Here is a 27510-nt window from a genome sequence, read left to right on the forward strand (position 1 = left end):
GCAGGGGGGGGAATCATCTGCCGGTGACAGGAAAGAAATGTCCTGTCACTGGCAGCCTTTCCGCCAGGGTTTTTGTGGCAGTGCTACCGCTGCGGAAACCCTGGTGGAAAGCCAACTCCTAATACTGCCGGCGGTCTTCATTGGACTGCCGGGTCGGAGATGCTAATCTCCAGCCCGGCGGGTCCAACTGCCCTGGCGGTAGGAATGGGTAAGTGGCAGTTTGGCACAGGCCAAACTGGCACCCTAAAAATCTGGCGGTCTTCACGGCCATCCCGTTGCCAGTGGGACCGCCACGTAACGAGGGCCTTGGTGTTTGTCTGGAACACTACCCTGTCCTTATGAACTTGTATGAGAAGTTTCTGCAGTGGGAGGGGTTGTAACTCACTAATGCAGCATAAAGAGGTTATTGCAACAACTAAGGCTACCTTTCAGGTAAGGTACGGGAGCAGGCAAAGATGTAAGGATTTAAATGGGGACCCATGAGTCTGGTAACAACAATGATAAGGTTCCAAACTGGCGCAGGTGGAACATAAGAAAAATGACAACTTTGAAACCTTCCATGAGCACCTTAATTACCAGGATACAGAAGAAAGAGAAATGCTCCCTGATTAGCATGTAGACAACTTTGAGACAGCTAAAGACTTGTTCAACAGCACAAACGAATTAGTTCCCCTTTGTAGAAAACTAGTTGCCAACCTCCCTGGGTCAGTTGTTTAATCACTCCAATAATTTGAATAATACAGCAACAACGTCTCAAAATTAATTCAAAGAGATCAAAATTGTCACTGGTCTGGGATGGTGTGCAATACTGCCATTGACTTCATGCTTCATTGTTATTTTTTTAAGGCATCGGCTGACGACTGTCGGAAATGAGGGAATGGGGGAGGTTTCTCAGTTGGTTCTGGTTACAGGTTTCTTTATCGCATTGGGGCGTAATGCCCGGTATCCTGCACAATGCCCTTTTTCACTCATGTATCTACTGGAAAAATTCTATAAAAATACTTATTAAAATAAAAACTTCAAAATGGAATCTGCAGATATCTTAAAAGGATGTGGAAAAAATTAAATTCTTTATTATTAATTCCGGTCTCCTTTATAAAATACATCCGGAAAGCCAACGTGTTTCGCCCATATACCAAAGGCTTCCTCAGGGCTTATAATCTATAGGTGATATCCAGAACGTCTTGTTCTTAAGTCCTCCACACGTCCTATATTGTGGACTTAAAAGCCTCTATTCAGTCCCAGCTACCAGCTGCCTTTTTGGCAGATTGTACAGGGAGACTTGGCTTGTACGCCGACCACGGCTCAATTATACCTAGAGTTGACATTCCAAAGGGACTTAATAGAGTAATTTATCACTGCAATACATGTCTTTCTTCAGCTTCTCTAGCTTCTGTTCAATCAGCAATCTGAAGATATGTTCGCCATCGAAGGGAATGTTGAGCTGATGCTGCTGAACATCTGGTTTAAAACTAGAGTCGTAGACCCAGGCATGGAGTCTGACCAAGATGCTGCATGTCAGCGACATCCAGGGCACAGCAGGTGGTGGTACTGGAAATGGTATTAAGCTCTGCCACCAGTTGCACACCCCTCTGCCTATACTGCTCAGGATGGTGCTTGCGGAAGTCTTGCATCTTGTCCCAGTGCGGTCTATCGTACCAGGGGAGCAGGCCAAGAGAGTTGGCAACACTCCAGTGCTTAGCCGCCTATACCGCTTTTTTCCCTGCCACATCTACCTTTTTGCTCTCCTTGTCCATAAGGGGGAGCATATTCTGTGGCCTTGGCACTCACACATTTACGAGCAGTGAGGACTACCAAGAAATCCGTGGTTACCCACAAGGTAGGTTGTTGGGAAAAAGATTATGTTTCTTGTTAATACGGTGTGTAGCTACTGTTGCTTTCAGAAGGTTTCTTGAAGGTGTTTGTGTTTATCTTAAGCATACCCTTGAACATAGGGAGGAATTGCACTTTGCACTGGGTTTTAGATAGCGTCTACCACGAAGTCATATCCATGGCTGCCCTCTGAAAGACTTTGTGGTAGGGAGTAGTGTCATCTGGGGGGATGGCCTAACTAGATACAGATTTGAGGGAGTGCTGTTTGGGGGATCAACACTGTGGTCATTCCACGGGTCATCAGTAAGCACTGGGTCGTAAGGTGCGTTGTAGGTGTCAGCATAGTGAAGTGGGCTGCCTACCTGGTAAGATGAATGGGATGAACCCTCTGAGGAGTACAGAAGAAGGAAAGTGTGTGGAGGAGGTGGCAGTGGTGGAGGAGAGGGAGAAAAAGAGGGAGATAGAAGTGGTGGAGTGCTAGTGCCCCTGTCTTTATGCCTCTTCAGCTTTGAAGATGGGGGAGGATCCAGAGCAATTTCCTCCTCAAAGGTGAACTTCCTCTTCCTCTGTAAAGTCTTTGTAGGCGTTGGAGGCAGCTTGGTAGTGAAACTGCCTGTCTGAGAATGGATAAATAGGTATTTCTGGCAAGTGTCCAACTATTTTTGCAGCCCCTGGAGGATGCTTTCGGCATTGAGTATGTTCCTAAAGTCAATTAAGCTTTCAACATTGAGGGTGGTTTTGGCATCAATATGGCTTTTGGTGCAGAGGCAAGCTTTGATACCAGTGCCAAAAGTAATTTTGGCTTCGAAGGTCTATGTAGAATCTTCGGGGTCAAAGGATGCATCAGTTCAAGCCGAGTCGGCAAGGGCTGCGCATCGTATAACAAGGGAGGAAAGGGTAAGGGAGATCAGGGAGAAAGCGGAGAAGTGAGTCAAACTAAAGATATCGCTGCCTCCTGGAGGGTGCTGAACTCTGCATATTTTAGAGATCGGTCTGATCATTTCACGGAGGTTCATGTCAGGATCTGCAATGGATTGAGTATTTCTCTAACATCTACTTGTGTAATCAGTGGGCTGAAGGGAGTTGGGGCCATATGGTAAATGAGGTCACTCCTACGCCTCTGGTGTTTGAACTAGAGGAAGTAATGACAGCCCTTAGGGGGAGTTGTAGCGGGAAGGCACCTCGCCCGGATATGGTCCCTGCAGACTTATACCTAGATTGTCAGGAGTTGTGGGGTCCATTGATCACCAACGTTTTTAATGCGATCACAAAGGTCAGCCCACCCCTTTTGTGGAAAAGATCAGTTATTGCCCCCATTTATAAAAAAGGCGATAGGACTCAACCAATGAATTATAGACCTATATCTCTTTTGGACTCTACAGCCAAAATAATGGGTTGTGTCCTGATCCAAAGGTTAGAGGAGTGGACAAACACCAATAACATTCTTGTAAATACACAATATGGGTTTAAAAAATGAATGGGCACCATAGATCAGTGCTTGAACTTGAGCATGGTTATAGCAAAATATGCTGTCATTAAAAAAGGCACTTTGTTCATGGCTTTTATGGACCTATTGGCAGCTTTTGACTGCGTTACACACTCTAAGCTCTGGACACTCATGACCGAGATGGGTATTGGGCAAGACATCATTAGCTGTATTAGAAAACTGTACTCAGAGGCTAAAGCGTCTGTTCATTTTGGAAAGGATGGTGAGTGTACAGACTTTTTCGATATAGAGTGAGGAGGTAGGCAAGGTTGTGTCCACGCTCCCTTCCTCTTCTCGCTGTATGCAAACAGAATTTAAGCAGCACTTTTCTCCAGATCAAGAAATACCACATATATGGGAACTCACCCCCTTCCGATTCTGCTCATTGCGGATGACACAGTTTTAGTTGCAAGAACGGGGGCGTATTACAGGGGCTTATTGAGGATTACATCAGTTTTATGAGGGATCTCGACTTACAGGTTAATGCAAACAAAACATTCAATTATGAGGTGTGGGAAGTGCCTTAAGAATATCCCACTTTTTCATATTAGCCATGTCAGTGTTGAAGAGACAATGGCATTTTCGTACCTCGATGTCCTTTTCAGCAGTAAATTTACATGGAAGCCAATGCTGTCTAATAGAATTGCAGTGCTGGAAAAGACCTTAGTGTGGCTGCAGAACTTTTGTAAAAAACTGGGCACTAAACCTGTGAAATAGCTATAGATTGTCAATGCATCGGAGTTAGTGTCTACTGCGACCTACAGGGCAGGTATATGGAGTATGGTGGACACCAGCGGCTTACAGAGAGTAGAAAACACCCTTTTAAAGAAAATATTAGTTGCCTCTTGTGGTTGTTACAATATTATGTGACATGAGAAACTTGGTATGCTCTACATTGAGGACAAAATCAAACTAGCACTGCTTCTCCTGTGGCGATCTATTTTGGCTACGGAGTCTACCCCACTAAATTGTATGGTTATTAAAGACTGCTTAAATCTGTCTGCAGCACTGGAGATTCCCTGGCATGTGTATGTCAAAGGGTCCTTAGAGGATATTAGGTTTTGGAGTTGTTTACCCGCCCTAGTGCATGTATTAGCTGCTCAAATTCAAGGAAGAGAAGAAAATATATGGAGAAAGCTACGACCTCTAGAGAAACAGCCAATCGCAACAAACCTACAGTGTATAGGTATAAGCAGCTAAACACAAAGGGAGGGACTCAAATGTATCTACACAGAATTATCAACATTGCTATGTCCTTACCTGATTTCGCTTTCATTATCTCCCAATTATGGTGGGTTATCAGACGAATTGTCACTCCCTTTCGGAGCTCGCACTCTGTTCTTGTGATGGCAAATCTATTCACTCAAATTTGCATATTATGTTTTTCTGCCCTTTTTATGTAAGACCCAGGAAACAGCTCCTTCTGCCTCTTCTTGACTTCCTTAACTTTTGCCAGTGTCAACCACCGTTGTTATTCTTCCAGCAACTACAGTCTCCCTTGGTGTCTTGCGTGGTGGCGAATTTCATCTAGCAAGCATCGAAATTAAGAAGGATTCCTCACAACTGATAGGCAATTGAATCCGGTTGTTGTACTGCCTCTGTTATTTATAAGTATTTTTATGAAGGGTTTTATCATTGTTATTATATAATTTTTATTACTTCCCTCTTTTATTAATATGTTTGCATCTATATTGTGATTGTTGATCTGTTTTATTTATATATTTATATATATTTGCATTACCTGTTTTGTTTTGTGCTTTTATGCTGTAGAAATACAGCAAATAAAATGTGAACTAACTGACTGAAAAGTATCTTTAAGATCGAGATCACCATGTAATTTTTCGTTCTGAGCAGTGGAATTATCTCCGCCAGAGTGCTAGCTTGAAATGCTCCACTCAGATACAGCAGTTGAAAGGTTTGAGGTCTAGAATAGGCCACAAGGTGCCATCCTTCTTTGGACTAAGGAAGTACAGGGAGTATACCCCTAAACCCTGCTAGTATTGGAGCATCCGTTCAATGGTACTTTTGCTAAGAAGTGCTTCTACATCATTTGTGACTGATCACATGACGTGAGGTGTGTATTTCTGGAGGTGTGGTATGAATCATCAAAGAGTATCCTGGACGTACTATTGAAAGGACCACTTGTATGAGTTTATTTTCTCCCATTGGAGAAGGAATATACAGATTCTCCACCAACAGGGGTTGTGAGATTGGGGTGTGAAGGGTAAGTCACTGCTTGGTGGTGCAAGCACCCTTTCCAGAGTCGCCTCTACCTCTTCCTCCATTATTGCTCCGGAATCTGACTTCTGAAACTAGCCCACTTCATTGTTGATGCATATTTCACATTTCTTCACCCCACCTGTTAGAACTGAAACCCAGCCTTAGCTGGTTGTGTTTAGAGTGCATCCATAGCTTTTGTGACTTTCTTTATTTTCATCGACACTGTGTATACCTCAGGACCGAAGAAGTGCTTGCCATCAAAGGGGACACTGGGGACATGCTTCCCAGGTGCGTCAATCTAGTGGTTTCCTTAGTCAGGAGGGGAGTATCTTGTGCCAATGCTTTATTATAAGCTGTGTGCACGACTAAACTATCCAGAGGTTCAATGTCCCCTGATGCAAATATGGTCATCTGTGGCCGGCATGTGTTTATTCTTGATTCTGGGTGTCACCAATCTGACCATACTTATCAGCATTGGTAGGAACTGCATAGACCTTCAGTTGTGGACAAGGTCTTCACCAGTCTTCTTCCTTCTCCACAACCGAACTTCAACTTATGGTTAACAGCTAATCTTTGGATGAACACATGGTAGGAGGTCATGTCATTGGTTGGTGAAACCCAGTTGGTATTGGCTGTGGGTCCTGCCAGGGATCTTCCCCATCATAAGTTGGCTTTCGCTCAAAGTAGGGATCCTGTGGGTCGAAATGGCTTGCATGGTCAGTGTGTTTGTGTCTGTGGGCCAAGTCACTGGATGACTTCTGTGATGGAAGTGGGCTGAGTGAAGATGGTGGAGCTTGGCTAATGTCTTGCTGCTTATGCCTACGTATGGTGTAATTCAGTAGCTCCTCCAAAATAGTGTCTTTAAAAGTGAATTTGCCTCTTTTTGAGGGGTACATGGTCTGCCACTTGCTGTGGTGTTCAAGCCATGATCTTCTCAGAGGTACGATGAATGTAACATTTCCATTGTCTGACATCAGACATCCCCAAAACCTTGATGGGCAGAGTTATGACCCTTGATGTTCGGTCTGGAGTGGAGAATTGTTTTTAAGCCAGCTTCACCACTGACTTTAGCCCTGAAGGTGTTGGATGGGTGGCTCTGAGTTGACAAAGTGTGGCTTGGAGTCGAGGGTCAGAGCCCTTGCCTTATGACTTCTCCAGAGCTCAGCTGGGCTAAGAGGACTCATGGATAGTGGCAGAGGCTAGCTATTAAGGCCTCTTGGTCCCAGTCTCTGGGCTTAATGTCAGACTCCTTTAAGAGCAGGGCTCGACCTCCAGACTAGATTCTTTTCAAGCTCCTGGGGGTTGAACGTCGGAAGATAATTGAGCTGTAGGGTCTTTGGTGTCAATTTTGTCCTGGGGAAAGTTTTCCCTGAAGCTCCTGAAGCAGATTCTCCCTGAACATCGGAACCCTCAGGACTCTGTTGCGCTTGGTCTGGTGGGAATTCTGACTGGTCTTCCTAATTGGAGTACGTTTCTTCGATGCCCTCGAGCCACAGACCAGCATCAATGCTGTGGGGTTGTGGTGCTGCATTTTATAATGTGCACTACACAGCTCTCTCCAATAGTTGCTAGTCTTTTTATTTTCAAATGTCTGGCAGGCCAAGAAGATTGACTTGTCTAGAAGTGAGAAGAGATTACAAACTTGGTGATGGTCTGACCGTGGGAATTTCGAAATGCATTTGGGGCAAAATTGGAAGGGTATGTTTCCCATAACCACCTGCCCAAGACATTCTCATGTGAACTGCTGCCCGGATAACGCTCCCGTTCTGGTTGAATTCAAAGCATCATTGAGATTGAAGCTGGTAATTCTAGTCACTGTAGTTGAATGTCATGCCATGGGGCGACACTCCTTCTCCATTAGGAAGGAGCCGCCCCTGCAACGATGACTGTTCTCTGAGGAAGCGTGGGTGCCTCGCAGCTCAAGCTCAGCAGACTGTAGACTTAGTTCACTTTACGATGCAACGGCCATCGAAACCGTTTCCATGGGATACTTCGTCATTCCATACATTATGTGATGCAATATAATGAGTCAAAGTTATATTGCCCAGTTGCTTCAAAAGGTTTCATCTGTTTTCGAGAACATTCTTTCGTGTTCGTGGCTTTACATGGGAATAATGAAATACCACTCAAATTAATGACTATAGGCTTATAGAGTATAGGGTGCTTTTAAAACGAGCATTTCTTTCTTGTAATTTTTTTAAAAATATCTCGTGTTGTAGTCTATAGGAGCTCTTGCTTTTTCAACAAGCATTAGTCATTTTCATTGTCAGCGATGTTGCTTCTTCCCTCTCCCACTCATGTCCATGGTGCTTCTTACCCTACCTTGTATTCTGGCTGCTGTGCTTTTGAAAGTATAATGGGATCAACTGGACTACAAGTCCCAGAATGCCAAGACAAGCCACCAGACTCGAAGAGCAACTTACCCACATGGCCGTGGGCAATGTGGACACTTGAGCATTCTGCTTATTACCTTGTTCTTTCTGTGCAACTGTGATAATTTCTGGCAGCGCTGTTAGTATATAACAGCATTGCATTATCACAATTTAACACATCCCTACCTTCAGTGCACAGAAGGTGCCAACTGTAAAGACAAAGGGAGTCTTGCACGCCGTATTAGTGCTCCGTTTTGTGGCAGACGCCTCGGTTGAATTGTAATGGCATGAATTTATGTATGGGCCGCACCCTTTCAGTGCTTGTCGTCCATGTAACTGAGGTCAAGCTCGTACAGGTAGCGAAACAGAAAGTGTTTGCGGACTGTCGTGAAGCAGCTAACACCCCGCCTGTAAGCGGCTGTTCCCACTGAAAGCAGATGCGTATTCACGCACGACTCAGCAAATCTAGCGCCGTAGTCACTCAGGTGCTATACACCTGGATATGGGAACCTGCTGAGCGCTGAGTTGTTCTCCTCTGAAATGGAACTTCTCATCTGGTCTAAGGCACATTTTTGCAGTACATCTCAGCCCACTGAACTACCTTTTCCGGCTTAAGGAAACCGAGTCAGTGAAATAAAAGAAAGTGTAAACATGTTCATATTTTCATGTTTCATTTTGGGGATTCATAGTAGGCACTAAGGGCTTATCAGATTAAGATGCCATTGCTATTCAACATGGCTAAAAAACATTGACAAAGCCAATTGCTCTCGGATTGGTGCGACCCATTAGCTTTGCCAATGCTTGTTTAAATTTAAATGTTACCCTTAAAACAGGATATTTTAAAGTTCAATCACCAGATGGCGTAATTATGCACAGCCTGTGAATGTACAATAGATTCACACTGCAAAACCTTAAATTATGCTCTCTGGGCAATGATACTTCGGACTTTTCCTTAGGTTTTACATATTGGTTTGTTCACAAAGACATTCTGAACCTACTTTATGAAACTGCAATTATTTTGCATGAAAAAGGATATGAAACTTACTAATGGGTTTCCTCTTGTCCCTGGAGAATTGACAACATCGGGGCTTCTTTGTTCTGCATTCTCTCGGTTTTGCTCTTGTGTGTTATTAAATCCATCTCCTCTCAGGTTTAATTCTCCACTGGAAACAGGGAAATTTGACTTCAAGTCAGTTTCCAAAATTATGTTTTTAACACATCTTTCCCCTATTGAAAAAATAATATTGATAAATCACTGGTCTGTCCAAACACTTCTGTATCAAAAGTGCCGTGCTAGTTCATAAAGGAACTGGATGGCACAAAAGGTTGACTGAATGCATAAATTTAGTTAACCATGTAAGATGTGTAACCTACTGAATATTACGTTTGTTCAACCAGTGGGTGGAAATGATGAAAAAATGCATCAGGAAGATTATTGTTCCAATATCCCCCCTCCCCCTGTCCAAAAAAACCAAGCTTCTGCTTTGGTGGTTGGTTTTTGAAAAACAAAAAAATATTGTCCCGCGTCATGCTGCCAAAACATGGAGGGTCGTGTTAGCAGAAGCATTTCACAACAAAGTAAAGATTAAATACAACCTTGATAGGTCATAATTAAACTTTTCGGTCTTTGATCTGAAAAACATGTAATTTCTGGAGGACCAGCCATAGAATCCACTGGCTAAATTTTCTCCATCACAGCAAACGTATTGTGGAGGAAAATCAGGAGGTGGGTTTTGCTTCCTATTTTGAGTTTCCTACAAAAAAATGGAGGATTTTCAATTTCCATCTAAACCAGCTCTTGGAAGTTTGTTGACTAAATCTCTGTGGAGTTGAGGTTATTTATAGGTTAGCTTAGGGTTTGCTTGGATGGTCAGTTTGTGAATGTGCTGTGGTGTTACGCATATGAAGTCCAGATATCTGAACCAGCACCATGATAGAGGACAGACATTTTATCCCATGCTGTTTTACTGCACCGCCTGGAGGAACTAGGGATTACTGGAATGGCTCTAAAATGGTTGGCTTCCTTCCTTTGTGAGAGGATCTTCCAAGTTACTGAGGGCTTATGCTACCCCTCCAGACAACAACTGAGATACGGAGTTCTACAGAGCTCATCATTAAGCCCTACACTTATTTATATTTATGTCCGCCCATTATCAGATATCACTGGGGCCTTTGGTTTCTCAATGGTCTCTTACACTGATGATACTCAGTTGATAGTCATGCTGGCCTGTGATATCGTGACCACCTCTGCCACTCTCAACAGCTGTCTGACCACGGATGCCTTCTGGATGGCAGACAGCTGCCTAAAATTAAATGGATAAAAAACGGAGGTGATGGTGGTCGGCAATATTCCATCTCTTTGGGAACAAATCAACTGGCACCCTGCTTTAGAAGAGCGTCCAACACTGAAAACAGAAGTAAAAAGCTTGGGCTTTGCTCTGGATCATAGGCTATCAATGGCTCCTCAGGTGAACAGGATTGCAGACACCTGTTTTGGATTTCTGAGAGCACTTCAGAAAATTTTGAAATGGCTCCCACTGGAGCCCAGGCGAACTGTGATCCAGGAATTAATACTCTCACGCCTGGACTATGGGAACTCAATTTACCTGGGCAGCCAGAAAGGGGTGAATAGGAAACTAAAATGAATTCAGAATGCTGCAGCACCGACTCTTTTGGGGATTGCAAAATTTCACTTGGCTGGTGAAGCATTTAGAACGCTTTACCGGCTACCCATAGGCAGCACAATCCAGTTCATGGCACTCTGTTTAGTTCATCTGGCCAAACATAAGCAAGGCCCCAAAATTCTCCATCAATTGATCTTCTCTTACCAACCCAGCAGCCCCCTCAGATCGTGTTCACTGGATCTCCTAGTCAGACTCAGGATAAAGAGATACAGGGACGGTGGTCGGTCTTGTGCCTATTTAGCCCCCAAGTTGTGGAATTCGCTTCCGCTTAAGCTGAGAAGGGAAAACAACTGGCTGCATTTTAGCAAGCACCTAAAGACGTATCTTTTTCCCTTAAGCAGAGCTGCTTGGTGCTCACCGGTCCTTTTTCAGCGCTGGGAATCCCTGTATCAGGTAGCCAAGCGCTTTATAAATCTGGTGTAATGTAATGTAATACTCACTCCATAATGGCTTTTATGAAAGGACTCTAGCTCTTGTCAGAAACGTAGGTCTGGCTCAAAATGTGACAGGACAGAAGTTGGGTACCTGGAACTGCCCCACTGACACATGCAGAAAGACCAAGTTATTCTGGTCATCCTCATTTGCAACAAATATTTACTGCTGAACAATTGCTTCTCTGGCCCACAAAACATCACCAACAGTTTCCAAAACCCAGCTGCAATGCCCAGAAAAGGAGAAACAGACTCTTACCACGGCTACTCTTGTTGCCCTGGTAGGATCAAGGCATAACGAACTCATTAATGCCCACCTCTCCCCGTGCTGCTTCAGGGACTCATCATCAGGCCATCAAAGGTGTCTTGGTTTTGAACCTCCACACAATCCCACCCACAGTTGATGCCAAATGCAAGGCCTTGAAGTGGAGGAAGGACAGGACTGAGCCAAGATGGCTGTTGTTTTCCTGTCTTGAAAACAGAACCCTAGCATAATCCCTCCCCTAAGAAATTCACAACTGCCTATTGGCTTCCTACTACTGTTACATCAGAAACCTCTTCAAAGCTGTCTGTGGTACTCGACGGAGAAGAGACTAACAATCATATAATTTCATTGCTGTACAAGGATTGAAGGGTGTGCTTTTCCGTCATTTCCAACCACTGAAAGGTTACTGACTCCCAAGCTGAGTTGGTTATGATTTCATAAAGGGGAAGTTGTCCTCATTTGACAGCTTCTCGTTTAGAAATCATGGTAGGTGACCCCAGGGGAGCAGACACCGATCCAGTGGAATGCTGCCCTGTCTCACCACAATTGAGAAATATTTTTTAAAGCAGCGCCTGTCCCTGTAATGGTGAAGGACTGCTTTTACAAATGTTCCCTGTTTCGGAATCCACATCCAGGGGAGCTGCTGTCCTTGCAGGGTACCAACCCAGCATTTGCTGTCAATGAGATAGGGGTTGCAAATAATGAGCTGTCTAATTAATATTCACCAGTAAGGTGGTTGTGTGGCCTCCTGCAAATAGGACATTTAGGCTTCAGCCACTTTGTACATAAATCTGATTGCATACTTTTAACAAAACTATTCTATGTGGAATTTAAACATGGTAGTTTGCAAATCAGTATTGGTATTGCAGGCCCAGGATTCTAACTTGGTAAAATAACAGTTCGAGGTAATTACAGGAAGAAACATCACAGTTTTATTTGTATTGCTATGCAGACACTTTATAAAGAGAGATGATATCTGACATTTTCGTATGAATAAATTACTTGTGATAGTTGCTTCAAATAACGTTCAGTCACTTGCACAGGATGTCCGCCTATTGAATATCAGGGGAGCAGACACAAAACAAATTACACATATACAAATTGAAGGCACAGTTTATACTCTTGCAACTGACTGTCTCTGACAGTGGCCAAGTTTCTACCCTTTCACCTCCAAAGTTCCTCGACCGTGATTCTGTGTTTGTCTCTGCCTCTTGCAAATGGCCATGTATTGTGGACATGCCAGCTTTAAGGAGTTCTGAGCCAAGCTGTGTTGATGTGGTGAGAATTTCACGTTCAGAATCAGATTCCTCAGCACTGCACTTTTCAGAGTTCTTTGGCCAGAATGTTGACATTGATCCGGCCATGTCTCTGGAATGTAGTGGGAACTGGTTATGCCAACGCTGTGTGAGCCACGTAAGGTGTAGGTTTCCGGCATACAACGTTAGTAATGTTATAGAAGCTTCCTATTCCAAGTGAGCACCCTCATACATAACAAAACACTTTAAGAACTATGACAGTTCTTTGTTCTGCCTAGGCAGAAGGGTTCTGTTTCACAAACTGCACACTGTAGTAAGTTTTATAGTAATACAAAACATACTACAAAACATACTACAAGGAGTATGTTTTGTCTATAATTATATGTGCAAAGTTCTCTGCCCTGACTGCTGAGTAATCGCATATGTAAGTTTAGATTTTAGTAGTAAAATGTGGGAGGGACACAGGGGAATGGGTGGGAAAGGGGGTATGCTTCTACTAAGGCGGATGGAATTAGGGAGTAGTAAGAGGGGTTTAGGTATGGTCAGGGAGGGGTTTAGGGAGGAATGCCACTGACCCACACAAGAGTAAGCCAATTGCCTTACACTGGGGGTGATGACATGTAAATTACACATTTGTAGTAAGTTTACGCTTGGAGTGTGTGAATCCCGAAAGTACTAAACTTACTAGAAAGTGTAAGCCTACTCAAAAGTGTATCTTAGGCCCAATGAGAGTAACCGTTCTAACATCTATAGTTTGTACAGTGTTCCCTCAAATTCAGATGTAAGGTCTTGAAAAACAAAAGAATCGAATAACTCTTGATTTTAAATGGCGATAAATAACAAATAGAAAGTGCCTCTCAACAATCTCATTCTTCGAAAATCGTTCAAACTGATGTATATGCTGAAGGCATCAAAGTTAGACTTGTAGCATTTATCCATGTTCTAACAGGGGCCGAATGGAAAACATATAAAAATACTTTATGCAGAAAAAAGAAAAAGTGGATTCCTGTTTTTATATAAAGCACAATGACAACAAAGGAAACACTTACTTTGATGTTGTTTTCCTGAGATTATTTTCTAGCTGCCTAAACTATTGCTATATTCTGATAGATTTGTCTATGCCATGGGATCCAAAAGATTTCAGTACCTTTGCACGCCAGCAGGTGGCATCATGCGGCTCCACTAACTCCTTTCCTCTCCGGAAATTACAAGCATATATAGACCCCAAGCACTGACGTCAGTTTCTTCCTTTCTGTGCCACCAGACGCTGATCCAGAGCTCCAGCTTAACCTCTTTGAGTTTCCCTTTACCTCTTCAAAATTCTAAAACAGCGTGCATGGGAAATGTCACCTCCCACAATGACGGGTTTGAAACTTTATAGAAATGGTTGCAACGTCTTTGAAAGGCATTCATCAGGTTTGCCGGTGGTGCCTGAGGTCAAGTCATGACTCTAATGCCTCCAGCGATTGCTCATCAATGAACCCAAAGGCCATCTGAGACTGTCAGGCGAAATTCCACATTGCCAAGCACTAGAAGAGCCCATGATGATTGGGCTGCTCCAAGTCGAAAGTTCGATCCAGGTCCCATTCTCAGCCAGAAGTCACAGGAATTGTTCAAGGGCTCAGTCTACATCTCAATCAAAGCTATTGGTAAGTCGAAGAAAAACAAGAAATCTAAGCAGAACTCAGCCCCTTCCCAACACTCTCTCTCTCATGAAGCGGCACCGTTCTTCTTAATCTCACTCTCAAAGTCGGTTGACATCTGAGCCTTTTCTGCAACTTCTTCCAGCACATCTAATTTTTCTGGGGCCATCGAAGATTTCCATGAGGCTATGCTCCAACTTTTCGAATTCTTGCTGACTTCCTCTGATGCCCTTTCAGTCCCCTGAGAGTCAAAGGCTCTCCTTCTGGAATACCACCAGATGGTTTGCCCTTGGTGGTAATGGGCTCTCCGAGCCCTCCACAGGGCCACCTCCAATTCCAGTTCCCACTCCAGCACTGAGATTTGCATTGGTTCCAGGAACTTCAATGCCGATGCAGACTCCATTGACGCTGAAGACAAGGTGCCTATTGCACTCTCTGACTCCAAGTCGGCGCTGATGTGATCTTAACCAAGGTTATTCCCGGCCTCTGTATAGGCACGATTCTCTCCACCAGAGCCTTCTTGGAGGAGAATCCAAAGTCTGCATTCCCCGTTTGGCATAAATTCAGATAACTGTTATGATATGGGTGCTGAGATTGGTCAGCCATACCATGAGAATTGTTACAACGTGTTACAAGAGGTTAGTGGCTCTGACACCTCCCCTGAGTCGGGGCTCCATTCACCCTCTGGTATGGTCACTGATGAGAGTGCTCCCTACACTATGGTCATGCGTAGGGCGACTGTAGTCCTTCACCTCCAGTTCCCTAGCGTGGAGGTCAAGACCAGTTTTCTTATAGAAGTCCTGCAGGTTGGCAAACCTCCATTGAGCCCCTCTTCCCTTTAACAAGGCCCTTACAGACACTTTGTTAAGGGCAGGGGCCAAACTGTGCTTTGGCCTCCTGTTCAATCTCCAGATTGCACAAGCCTCAGCCCTGGCCAGAGTGACCTGGCATTTTTTTCTCCACACCCCTCCTCTGAAAGTAAGATGGTGCAGGTGCCTTCTAGAAAACCTAACCCCAACCCATTCCCAACTACTCCCCTGATAGGGAGACAAAAAGGTTGGAAACATTCTGGAAAAAAAACATCTTCTCATCCACCAGCTTGGCATGAAGGTCTGTGAATGCCAGCTGTCTACTAGGGCCCTATTTCCCTTTTGGATTCAATGGCTCAAGTGCACCCAGGTGTTCCTGAAGATCATCGACCAGTCCTTACCAAGGTTATACAGAATAGTTGTGGCGCAGTCAATTCCATTGGGTGGGCCATTGGTATCAGTTTCACCATTCGCCACCATTCTTGGGCGTGGTCCTCTGGTTTTTCAGGGGATATCCAGTCGTCCTTCGAGGATATCCTGTTCGATGGGACTCGCCTGTGTGGGCACAAGGCAGACTCCGCTCTTGAGCGGTTCAAGGAAAGCCGGTCCACAGCACACTCCCTGGCTTACCTGGCCCACCTCATCAGTCCTACCACTATTTTTGAGGTTTCAGTAGATGTATCCAATTCTACCAGCCAATGCAATCTTCACAAGGCTCCCAGCAGTTTTGTAGTTAAAGACACGGTCCCCAGCATCCAAGGTCAACAGGCTGCACAGTTTACTACCACCCTTGCAGCCCCACCTGTCAAGCCCCTCTAGCATACCCTTAGTGGAGGAGTAAAGCCACCCAGTAGGAGGCAGAATTTAACAATTATTGCCAGGCTAGCAGACCATAACATGAGACAGGGGGGTCCCGCAAATTGTTCGTCAGACAGACGCCCTACCTTTCATCCGCTAGCCTCCACTTTCTCCCACACCAGCGACTGATGGAGGACCATCTCTCCATTTTGAGGCACAAACTGCACCTTTTTGGCAAAGGGGCTATCAAGAGGGTGCCCATGGCAGAACTAAGGCGTGGTGGTTATTCCTGCTACTTTCTGGTGCCCAAAAAGGATGGAGAGCTCCATCCTAATTTAGACCTGCTCCCTCTCAATGGAAGAAAACTTCAAAATGCTCACTCTGACCCAGGTCTATCCTCAACCCTGGAGACAGTATGGTGGTGTTAGACCTGCAGGTCACTATTTCCATATACCTGTCCTGCAGGCCCATCGGTGTTACCTGTGGTTCATGGTGAGACAGGAGCATTTTCAGTTCACTGTGCTCCACTTTGGTGTCACCTCTGCCCCTCGGATGTTCAAGAAAGTAATGGTGGTACTTGCAGCACACCCTCGGAGGTCAGGGGTGCCAGTCGTCCCCTAACTCAACAACTGGCTGTTGATGGGGGGGGGGGGGGGGGCTCAACCCAGGCAGTCATCAACCACCTCCAGAGAACAGGGAATCTCCGGTCATTGTTTGCCATTCAACGTGCCAGCCACACCTGACTCATTCTCAGATGCTGCAGTTCATCGGAGCCATTCAGGACACAGTTTGGTTTCATGTCCCCCACCTCGCTCCCCTCTCCCCTCCCTCCAGGGAAAAAGAGAGTTCAGGACATTCAGGCTATGATCCTGACCTGTCAGCCTCTATCCTGGATTTCAGTGAGTCCGGCTGTGAAGCTGCCTGGACTGATGGCCTTCTGCATCCTGCTGGTCGAGCATGCCAGGTGACATATGCAGGCTCTGCAGTGCGATGTGAAGGGACCTCTGCAACCACGCTCAGATTTTAGAGGAGACTGCAAAGATCTGGTGGTTATTGAACTGTGACCAGGTCAAAGGCAGATCCCTCTCCCTACCCCACCCAGAGCGGACAGTGTTGACCGATGCATCGTTTCTGGGTTAGGGTGGCCATCTGGGAGAGGTGGGGATCATAGATGGTCCCGGCTCCATATCAACCTTCTAGAGTTGAGGGCCATCCGCTTGGTGTTTAAAACCTTCCTTCTATCCATCAAAGGGAGGCTGGTATAGGTGCTCATGGACAAAACCCCCACCATTTGGTGCTTCAACATGAGAGGCGGGGTGGGGTTAGGACACTTTCTCAGTAGCCCCTGCACCTCTGGATATAGCTGCACCACCAAAGAAATTTTCTGGTGGTGCACCCCCTGGCAGGTTTGTTGAATGCCAGGGAGGATGAGCTCAGCCATCAGTGCCTAGCGGATCACGAGTGGCAGTTACACCCAGAACACTCAATGTCAGCATTTCTGCATCATGGAATTTTCAAAGTGTCCCTCACTCAGAAATGTGTTTCATCTCAATTGGAACTTGGATCGTCTGTATACCTTTCTGCTGATACCACTCCTGCCCCAAGTTCTCAAGAAGAGCAAGACTGACTGGGCCCAACTCATCCTAGTGGCTCCAGATTTGGCACAGTGGGCATGGTAACCAGAACTCTTGGTCTTGGCCATCTATCCTTCAATCAGGCTGTCCCTCCGGGAGGATCTGTTGTTGCAGCAGCAGGGCAGGATTCTGCACCGAAGGCTTTCACCATCACCACCTTCACGCTTGTAGATTTAGCGGTGACAGCTGACCACCTTCAGCCTTCCTCTCGAGGTTGTTGATGTCATTTTGGCTACCAGGTGTCACTGACAAATTTGTGGCTTGGTGTAATACTCGGCAGGGAGACTCCCCTTCAGGCAAAGTTATCTGACATTTTGTTATTTGTTTTGTTCCGAACCCTTCAATGCTTTGCTCTGTGTACAGTTAAAGGGTACCTTTGTGCTCTGTTGGCTTTTTTGACATTGAAGGATCATCACTTGTTGTTTAAGTATCCAGCCGTTATGCAGTTTTTGAAAGGTTCACATTTGTTTTCTCCCTCTCCCTTTGTCACACCATAGTGCCACCTTAACTTGGTCCTTACGTTTCTGATGTGCACTTCCTTCAACCTGCTTAACAGCTGCTCTTTGCAGCTTCTCACCCTCAAGAGAGTATTTCTCATTGCTATAACATCGGTTGGCTTGTGAGTGAGCTTCAAGTTCTTAGAGTCACCCCTCCATACCCCACCTTCTTCCAAGACAAGCTAGTTTTGTTTTGTTCTGGGCTTCTTTCTTGCCTAAGGTTGTGAAGTAATTCAATGTCAGCCAGAACATTACTGTGTGTTGTGTTCTATGCTTCACCTCACCCCTCTATGAAGGAATAGAGACTCCACCACCTGGCCCCCCGAGAGTGCTGATGTTTTACATAGATCATACAAAACACCACTGAGTGGTCGATCAACTCTTTGTGGGGTTCTCCAGAGCATGGAGCAAAAAAACGCAAGGCTGTGCTGAAGAGAACCATCTCCCACTGGATCATACTCTGCACTAAGATCTGCTACACACTGGTTAAAAAAACAGCCTCCAGAAGGACTGCATCTCATTCTACCAGAGGCAAAGCTGCTACCACTGCCCTGGCATGCAGAGTCCTTGTCCTGGACACTTATCAGGCAGCTGCCTGGGCGTCCCTTCGTATGTTCATGAAGGACTATTGTCTGGACATTCAGATTTGCCTGGAGGGGCATTCTGCTTGCTCGGCCATGCAGGATTTTCTGCTTTGAGTTCACCCACAGACCCACCTCTAAATAGCTACTGCTTGATATATATTCAAACGGTGAGGAATCAGCGGCAAGAAGCCTTCATCAGAAGAACAAGTTACTTTTGTTCTGTAATGTTCTTTCTGGTCTAGCTGCAGATTCCTCACCTATCCTCCCCATTCTGTGGTTGGACTCTATAAGATCCCAAGTCTAGGAATCTGCACACTGGTCACACCAATTTGCCTTTGGGTCTCTGCATCCTCTTAGAGCGCAGACATTCTCAAAAGCAACTGACATCAGCTCAAGGGCGTAGTATCTATATCGGCTGAGCATGTCATTTCCAGAGCAGAACAGCATCTGTGGGGAACTGCACAGGGCCACCTACTGATGCGCCGAGGTACTGCTGAAAAGTTTCTGGATCCAGTCTGACATCTGTGGGAATTTTCAAAAGATGAGGATTCTGTGGCTAGATAGAGTCTCTACCAGAAAGTGTTTCCCTACATAAGTAACTTGTTCTTGTTTTGTTATGTCGATTTCTAGAGCACACTAATCACTCATGATGGTATTCAGGAGCTTGAGCAGGTGTGTAGCATGTGGTCCCCCGGAATATTTGAAGAGCCAAGTCTTCAGCTTCTTGAGAAACTCAAGTAGTGAGAAGGAGGCTCTTGTGTTGTGGTAGGTTTTTCCATGTTTTGGGGAAGGTGGAATATGAGCCTTGTGCCAGAGTTCTGGATAGTCTGAAAACTGTTCAATAGTTGCTTGGAAATTCTAGCGTACAGTGCATTGTCATAGTCGAGTCGCTTGTGATGAGTACTTGCATGGGGGTTCGCCTGGTATTCTGTGGTAGCCACTTGAAGATTTTTTGTAGCATTCACAAGCGGAGCTCACTGCATTGACTTGTGCCATCATGTTGAGCTTGTCATCCAGGATGATCCCCTGATTTCTGACATGGTCGGTGGCTGGTGGTGTGAATCCCAGGTCTGTTGGCCACCAGGTGGCCTTCCAAAGTCCTTTACTTCAGTCTTGTCGGAGCTCATTTTCAACTAGTTGGTTCTTATCCCTTCCGCTACCAGGTTCATGCAGTTGGTGAAGTTAGTTCTGTTGGTGGGTGTTTTGTCTGTCAGGAAGAGGATGAGTTGGGTGTCATTTGCGTAAGAGTTGATGGTGATGCCTTGAGACCTGATGATGTTGGTGAGTGGAACCATGTAAACGTTCAACAGAGTTTGGTCAAAGGATGAACCCTGGGGGAGTTCCGCATACAAGTTTTTTTGCCTCAGATGTGGAAGGTGGCTGTCTGACTCTTAGGGTTCTTCCTGTGAGGAAGTAGCAGATCCAGTTGAGCACTGGTCCTTGGATACTGCACCTGGGAAAAACTTCTGATGACTGTTTTGTGATAGACTTTATCAAATCCTCTAGAGAGGTCGAGCAGAATGAGGTTTGTTGTTTTTTCTTGGTAATGTATAGTCCTTATATTGTTGGTTGCTGCGATGAGTGTGGTTTCTGGCTGTGGTTCTCTTTGATGCCTGACTGTTGTTGTCCAGTAGGTGGTGGAGCTCGAATGTGGCTTGTGAGTTGATTGCTGATGGTCTTTTGGATTACTTTTGCTGGGTAGTAAAGCACAGAGATAGACCAGATGTTGGCCAGTTGGCTTGGGTCGGCTGAAGATTTCTTGAAGAGGAAGCTGACAGCACGTGCTTCCAGGCTTCCAGGAAGGTGGTGGAGGTGTTCAGGATGTGGGTGAGTGCTGTGCTGATTGTGATGCACCAAGGTTATAGATGTGGCATAGGCATGGGACCGATGGCCCCCCCAGAATGATTGTTCCACATGGATGGTCCACATGACTATGGCTGTTTCTTCACTGAAGAGGGTCTTCCTTCTATCAAGTGGTTGTCTTGATTGGGTAAGCTGGTGATGAGTTTGCTGGGATCTGGTTGGTGGGCTAAGTTTCTGTAGATTTTCATTGTTTTAATTGGTTCATGGTTGCTTGATTCTAATAATATGCTAGATCAAATGTAAAAAGCTTTAAATGCGGTCTGAATATAAAGACAACTAGAGTGTAAGACACCATCACCAAAATGCTCTTTTGAACCTGAGGGCTTAAATAGACCATTTTCTTTAAAAGCACAGAATTGTTTATGGTATTGTTCTAAGTTGCTTTGGGGCAAGGAAAACCTACCCCTTTTTCATTTAAAAAATGGCACCACTAATTTGAAGGTTCTTTGGTGGCACCAAAACATTTAGGGGGTCATTCTAACCCTGGCGGTCGGCGACCGTCAGGGCTAAAATGACGGAAGCACCGGCAACAGGCTGGCGGTGCTTCCCAGCCCATTCTGACCGTGGCGGTAAAGCCGCGGTCAGAAAAGGGGATCCGGCGGTTTCCCGCCGGTTTTCCCCTTGCTGGGCTGAATCTCCATGGCAGCGCTGCAAGCAGCGCTGCCATGGAGATTCCGACCCCCTTCCCGCCATCCTGTTTCTGGCGGTTCTTACCGCCAGGAACAGGATGGCGGGAACGGGTGTCGTGGGGCCCCTGGGGGCCCCTGCACAGCCCATGCCACTGGCATGGGCAGTGCAGGGGCCCCCTAACAGGGCCCCAGCATGATTCGCGACGGGTGCAACTGCACCCGTCGCACCCCTGCAACCCCGCCGGCTCCATTCGGAGCCGGCATCTGGGTTGCAGGGCCTTTCCCGCTGGGCCGGCGGGCGCTCCCTTGGCGGGCACCCGCCCGCCCAGCGGGAAAGCCAGAATGACCTCCGCGGTCGGCCAAGTGGCGGTTGCCGAAGGATTATGAAATAGGGAATATTATGAAGTGTGGAATGGTTACTGTTGGTAACAGAGGCATTTCTCTACTACCTCCAAAACTCAAAGGTTTTTGGCGATAGGTTTCTCATAATTCAAATTTATTAAGACTTTAGACTTTACCAGTTTCTGACAGAGCAACAGCTGATGTATGTAGTCAGTTCTATGTTTAGTGTTTGTGGTACAAGATTTGGAGTAAATGGATTTCCAATTGTCTTTCTCTCTGACCCAAATAAACACTCGTTAGCTTTTTCTACTGAATTTCTGTTGGTTAGAAGGCATGGTTTTATACCTGGTAAAGAAAAGAAAAACACTAAAAGAAGATGGATCATGATGCGTTTTTAATTAACTAACCAACAGTGGTTTCAACATCACTGCACCCTTCTTACATTTATTAAGAATCTTATTATGGTGGGATCAAATACCAATATCATATGAAAAGATTACCCTGGAATGCAATGCTACTAGACAGGAGTGTCAAAGCTAAACTTGGTGTCTTAACTACTGCAACAGGTGTTCCAATTTTTCTGGTTGAGCATGGTCTGGACCATTGCACTATGTCTTTCCCTCCTCCACACCTTTTTTTAGGCACTGGTGCTCGGTGGAAGATTCGAAATACATGGATGAGAAGTGGAACTGAATGGCTAAGTTGCCTTCTGGTTGAAATGTAACAGCTAAAAAGGTGATTGATGGAATGCTTGAGTTAATCTAAACCACTGGCAATCGCTCTGGGCTGCATCCCAGTCCATCATTTTTCACCCACCATGCCACCATGTCACTTTTTAGCTGGGTCCAAACTGAGAAAGCATGGTGTGCAAAATATCGATGGACTGGGATGTGGCCCGAGTGACTACCAGAGGCTGATATTAATTAAAGCATTACAGCTATTGCTTTTTGTATACTTTAATTGCTTTAAGTGGGATGGGTACACCAAGAAGGGACTGCCTCATACACTGTGTCATTGGAACCAAGCTATACCTGGCTGATGAGCCCATACCAAAGGCAAAACCAGTCCTAGGTTACTTGTGTTCTAGTTCAGGAAGGACTTGGCTTGGCTGTTTGGGCTGGACTGTTCCCACTGGAGCAAGGTCAAGGCTGATTTGCACATAGCTTGCATATACCTGGGTCCAAACTGAGGTGGCATGGTGTGCAAAATAACAATGGACTGGGAAGTAGCTCTAGTGATTACCAGTGGCTGAGATTAATTCAGGCATTCTGTCACTTTTTGTATACTTTTCGCGAGTGGAGTGAGCACTGGATTGGAGAGGGTCAATTGTGAGGCTAAGTACGTAACTATGGCTCTGGATGGCTGAGTTGAGGAGTGGAGGCTTGTTGTCTACTGTGGTAATGGGTGGACGAGTGGTGGTGTCAGTGTTGCTCTGGGTATGAGTTATGATAGTGTTTAGGCATTCTAAGTCAGGTTTGCCAAATCATGTAGTTGACAGTGGATTGTGGAGCTGCCTGGAGGAGTTGTGGAATGAAGCGAACAATTTACATTCTGTTTGAGCTCAGAGGCATTTCAGTATATTTACCTGAAGTGCAATTAAATTGCACAAGTAGGCTGCCTGGTTCCTTTCCCTTTGATACCTTCTGTACTTCTAGTTGCAGCACACGGCAGAGATTTTGAATACACTCTTCTATTTTGGCAGGATTATTAATCTCCCCTTCTGCAATACCTCTAACTAGCAGACAGTGAACATCGTGCTTATGGAATAAAGAGAAAAACAGAACATTTATGTAATCTCTTATTGGAAAGAACACATTAAACATTTATGAACCTTTTTTTGGGTAACCAATATAATTTTAATAATCAAAAACTTTATTATTATTAAATGTTATTAATTACTTATAGCTTGTTCGTGGTAACAAAATAAACCATATAAACTAGTTACATCAAGTATTTACATCACCAAAACATCAAGAGCATTTAGACAGATATTTTAATATTCAAACAATGTTATTTGGTAGTCTGTCCTTATTGTCTATATCCTACATAGTCTGTAATGGTCATCACCAATGAAGCAAAGAGTAAACAGATGAATGTACCTGAAATTACCTAATACAATATTCTTAAAGAGAACTTAGTATGCTTAAAAGTGTACAGTGATTCACTACACAAATGCCCTAATTACCACTTATAGAAGTAGCTGCCCAAATCTAATTTGCATGCAAGTCTTGATTTCCAATTGGACATTCAAGTTGAACTCCCATGCTGTAGTAATTAGAGTTATTACAATAAACTGCTTTAGTGCATTACAAAGTTAAATTAGCTCATAAAGCCATATTACAAGATGTTTTTAAATGCAGTATTAAACACTTTCAGTAAAGTTGTTATATTGGAGAAAATTATTTTGAGATCTAAATAATTATGGCACAGGTCCAAAGAAGTAGATGTGCTTGGCCCAAACAGCCATTGCCAAACTGGGTCTTCCAGACTATCAAAAGAGACTGTGGTAAGAGGAAACCAGGGTGGGCCATCAAAACTGACTACAGGTGTATCCATGACATGATAGCCTCAAACCAATGAGCACAGTGATAAACCTTAATGACTGTAATTACAACTAGGGCCTTAATTACGCAAAATCATAATTATAAGCTTTTCATAAGTGGTATAGTTGGTTTACAGGACAACTTGCAGTTGAGTGGATACCACTTTCAAGAGACAAATACTTTCGGCTAACCAAGGGCCTCATTATGAGTGCGGTGGTATTCAGACAGTCAAGATCGCCACTTTTGCAGTGGTCCGACCACCACATTAAAACCCTGGTGGTCAGACCACCAGGGAACACCCAGCACCACCAGGGTCCATGATCCTGGCGGCTTGGCAGTGGCAGAGATCGTTATCCATCAGTGTGGCGCTGCATGCAGTGCTGCCATGTGGATAATGACCTTGTTCTCTGCCAGCCTTTTCCTAAAGGTAACACCGCCATGAAAAGGCTGGCGGAGAACAGGTGTAGGGGACCACAGGGGGGCCCCTGCACTGCCCATGCACATGCACATGCGATTATGAGCTGGAGATAATGCTGTAGCCTGTTTGCCGCTAAGCCGGCGGGGGGAAATAAGGTTTCAGTCTGCTGACCTAGCAGGAAACTCTTAATAACTATGGTGGGGTGGTCGCCACGAAGGCGGTGGCCACCCAGTCGGTACTTTGGCAGATGAGCTTTCCTGTCCGCCAAACTTGAAATGAGGCCCCAAGTGTCCTTAAACCTACTGCCACCAAACCCCGCAACTTTGCACTTATTATATTTTCTCTTCAGAACATAACAAAACCATACTTTAAGAGATCTCAAAAGCCTATCTAGGTGAAGTCACTGAGTACCAGTTTATCTGCATAATAAAGAGCACCAGCCTTTCATGACCCCAAGTTAGGGAAACACATTAAAAAGATGTGATCAAAGACTGAAGGTTGAATGATCACTAATAAGAGAACAAAGGGGACGGAGTAATTGGAGCAAGACTTTGAAGAGCAGCAGTGAGTGACACAGCAATCTTCCCTAACTTGCTATCATCCTTCTACAAACAACTTGTCTTCAATTCCAGGGATTATACCCAGTAAGCTAATTCATCTCAGATTGACCTACGCCAGATGACCACCCAACATAAGCCATGTTATCTGGTTGTATTTAGTTGATTAAAAAAAAACATTTGCCATTATTGCCTATATTATAAAGAAAAAGATGGTTGCAAAGGCGCTTGAGAAATGACTGCTGTGTTAAGGTTGTAGTATTTTGTCAAAATTGTGGCGTGTAAGATTATTACTGTTTAAAATGAATAAAACGTGTTTTATTTAAAAAAATATTTTTTCTAGTCACTTGAGTAAACATTACATATACAACACTCTCGTATACCAGTTCTTGAGAAAAAGCTAAAATCAGGGAATTCGCACATGTGCTAAGGTGCATTCCACCCAGTATGCATACTAACACGTTGGACAGCCCCATTTCTGAAAGCTTTTCTCAAAGTAGAGCTCAATCAGTACTTTGGAAAGCCTTGGAAAATGGAAAAAGTACAGGGTTACTTGCAAGTTTTCTAGTGTAACCACTTAGCTAGCCATGAATGCTAGCGTCACTGCATTGTGTCATCAATATGCCTTCCTGAAACCTAGGCCCTCATCACAAGTTTAGCGGTCTTTTGGCAAGACCACCGCAGTGGCGGCTGCCAAAAGATCGCCAGTATTGGGGATATCCCGCCTATCGTATTGAGTCCACAATGAAGACCGCCAAAAAACAGTCACATATCCGACACCACTAGGACACTGGTGGGCGGGAAAGATCTGGTTCCACACCAGCACTGCCACACCGACAACTTTCCGCCCACCATATTACAATCCACAAATCAGCACATCGGTCCTTCCATACAGAAAACCATTGGCGGTCCGAACACACTCATGTCAGAACACCATCTGACACACATACACACACACACCAGACACACCCACTCACAGCACAATGTAACACACACCCATACAACCCACAAGCCTTTGCGACTAAAACCACAGATTGAGAGACAAGAGCAGCCACAATGACAAATCTAGCACCTACACACTAGAGGCACATATACACTTCACACTCACCACAGACCACACATCTGCACCACCAACACTATACACACATCACAATTACACACAAACACCACAACCTACCAGCACCCACAACCAAACACCCCCACCCCACCTATCACCCTACACTGCACCCTACACACACAACACTCACCCCCACCCCCATCACAACCACCATGTCCCGTCTAGAGCACCCACGCTTCACTGACGAGGAGTTGCGGGTCATGGTAAATAAAAATCCTCAAGGCAGAGCCACAATTCTTTGGAGCACAGGTTCAACAAAACCTCCATAGCCAGGAAAATGGAGTTATGACAGAGAATTGTAGGCAGGGTCAACTCAGTGGGCAACCATCCATGCACAAGGGTGGACACCAGGAAAAGGTGGAAAGACCTACGGGAGAAGGTGCGTTCCATGGCGTCCAGGCACCAGTTGGCAGTACTGAAGACTGGCAGTGGGCCCCCACCTCCTCCCCCAGAGTTCACATCGTGTGAGGAAAGGGGCTTGGACCTCCTGCATCCTGAGGGTCTGACTGGAATACTTGGAGGACTGGACTCCGGTGAGTAACTAACACTCCCCTGGCACTAATTCGTCCTGTCTAGCATGCTTCCTCACCACCCAAACACTTCCCAATTCACTCCATCTCCCACAACACCTCCCACCCAGTCACCTAAAGCCCATCCCTTGCATTCCACACCACCACCCACAGCCAGTGCTCACACACTCCCTGCCAAGTACACAGATAGCGCTGCCAAGTACAAGCACTACGACTCCCACAATGCACTAGCCCATCCACATCCAAACCTGCAATGTGCACATCACATCACTTGCATGTATGACTATTACAATAGCTACAACAACGGGATGCTTTGACTGAGGACCACAACATGGCAATGACAGCAATGCAATGGCACTACACAATGTCAAACTAGCCCAAACACAGACACAGCACTGCCACCAATCCTAAGGGCCACTAGTCCAGGCCTACTACCCTGAAATGGACTAATCCTGGCCTTGAAAGAAAGAAGGTATACTCCATGCACAACAGGCATAGACAGGACAAATAACTTTGCGTACACGCATACCCACTCCCATTTGGACACCATGCTGCGCTGTACAGCCATTCCCACTAACATATACCAAGCCAGAATGCCCACCAGCTAACAGGGCAAACCTGTCATGTGAACCAGCACACAGGAGCAGATTCCACCAACCTAGCTAAAATGGCCAAGCCTGATTCACAACAACCCCAAGGAGCATGGTACACATGTCACTATCCACTATCCACAAACAATGTTAGCAGTGCTGCACCTGTCAATGCCATTGCTGAAAATCAAAGTCAAGCCACTGTATGCATCAAACTAACAGTAAACCATACACACCTCCAACATTTAACTCTCTCTCACTCCATCCACAGGTACTCCTGCTACAGCCACCACAAAGAGGTTACCAGAGACTGCCAGCTCTCCTCAGGATGAAGGCCCCAGTGAGGACAACGCTGCTGGATGTCTGGACAGTGACGACCTACCTGGCCCATCTGGGACCCCTGGTCAGT

At 45.3% G+C, this 27510-nt stretch overlaps 1 protein-coding gene across 2 annotated transcripts in view; it reads right to left on the reverse strand.

The window, feature by feature from the left end:
* Positions 1-27510, reverse strand: part of LOC138292157 (E3 ubiquitin-protein ligase DTX3L-like) — a 337908-nt gene that overhangs the window by 166061 nt on the left and 144337 nt on the right. For both annotated transcript variants that reach the window (XM_069230576.1, XM_069230575.1), the window contains 2 exons: positions 22932-23103; positions 8957-9138 (listed from right to left, as the gene is read on the reverse strand). In XM_069230576.1, the coding sequence (XP_069086677.1) occupies positions 8957-9138; positions 22932-23103 (354 nt within the window). The remainder of the gene's footprint in view (positions 1-8956; positions 9139-22931; positions 23104-27510) is intronic.

Source organism: Pleurodeles waltl, chromosome 4_2 (genome assembly GCF_031143425.1).
Source record: "Pleurodeles waltl isolate 20211129_DDA chromosome 4_2, aPleWal1.hap1.20221129, whole genome shotgun sequence".
In the NCBI taxonomy this organism is placed as follows: domain Eukaryota; kingdom Metazoa; phylum Chordata; class Amphibia; order Caudata; family Salamandridae; genus Pleurodeles; species Pleurodeles waltl.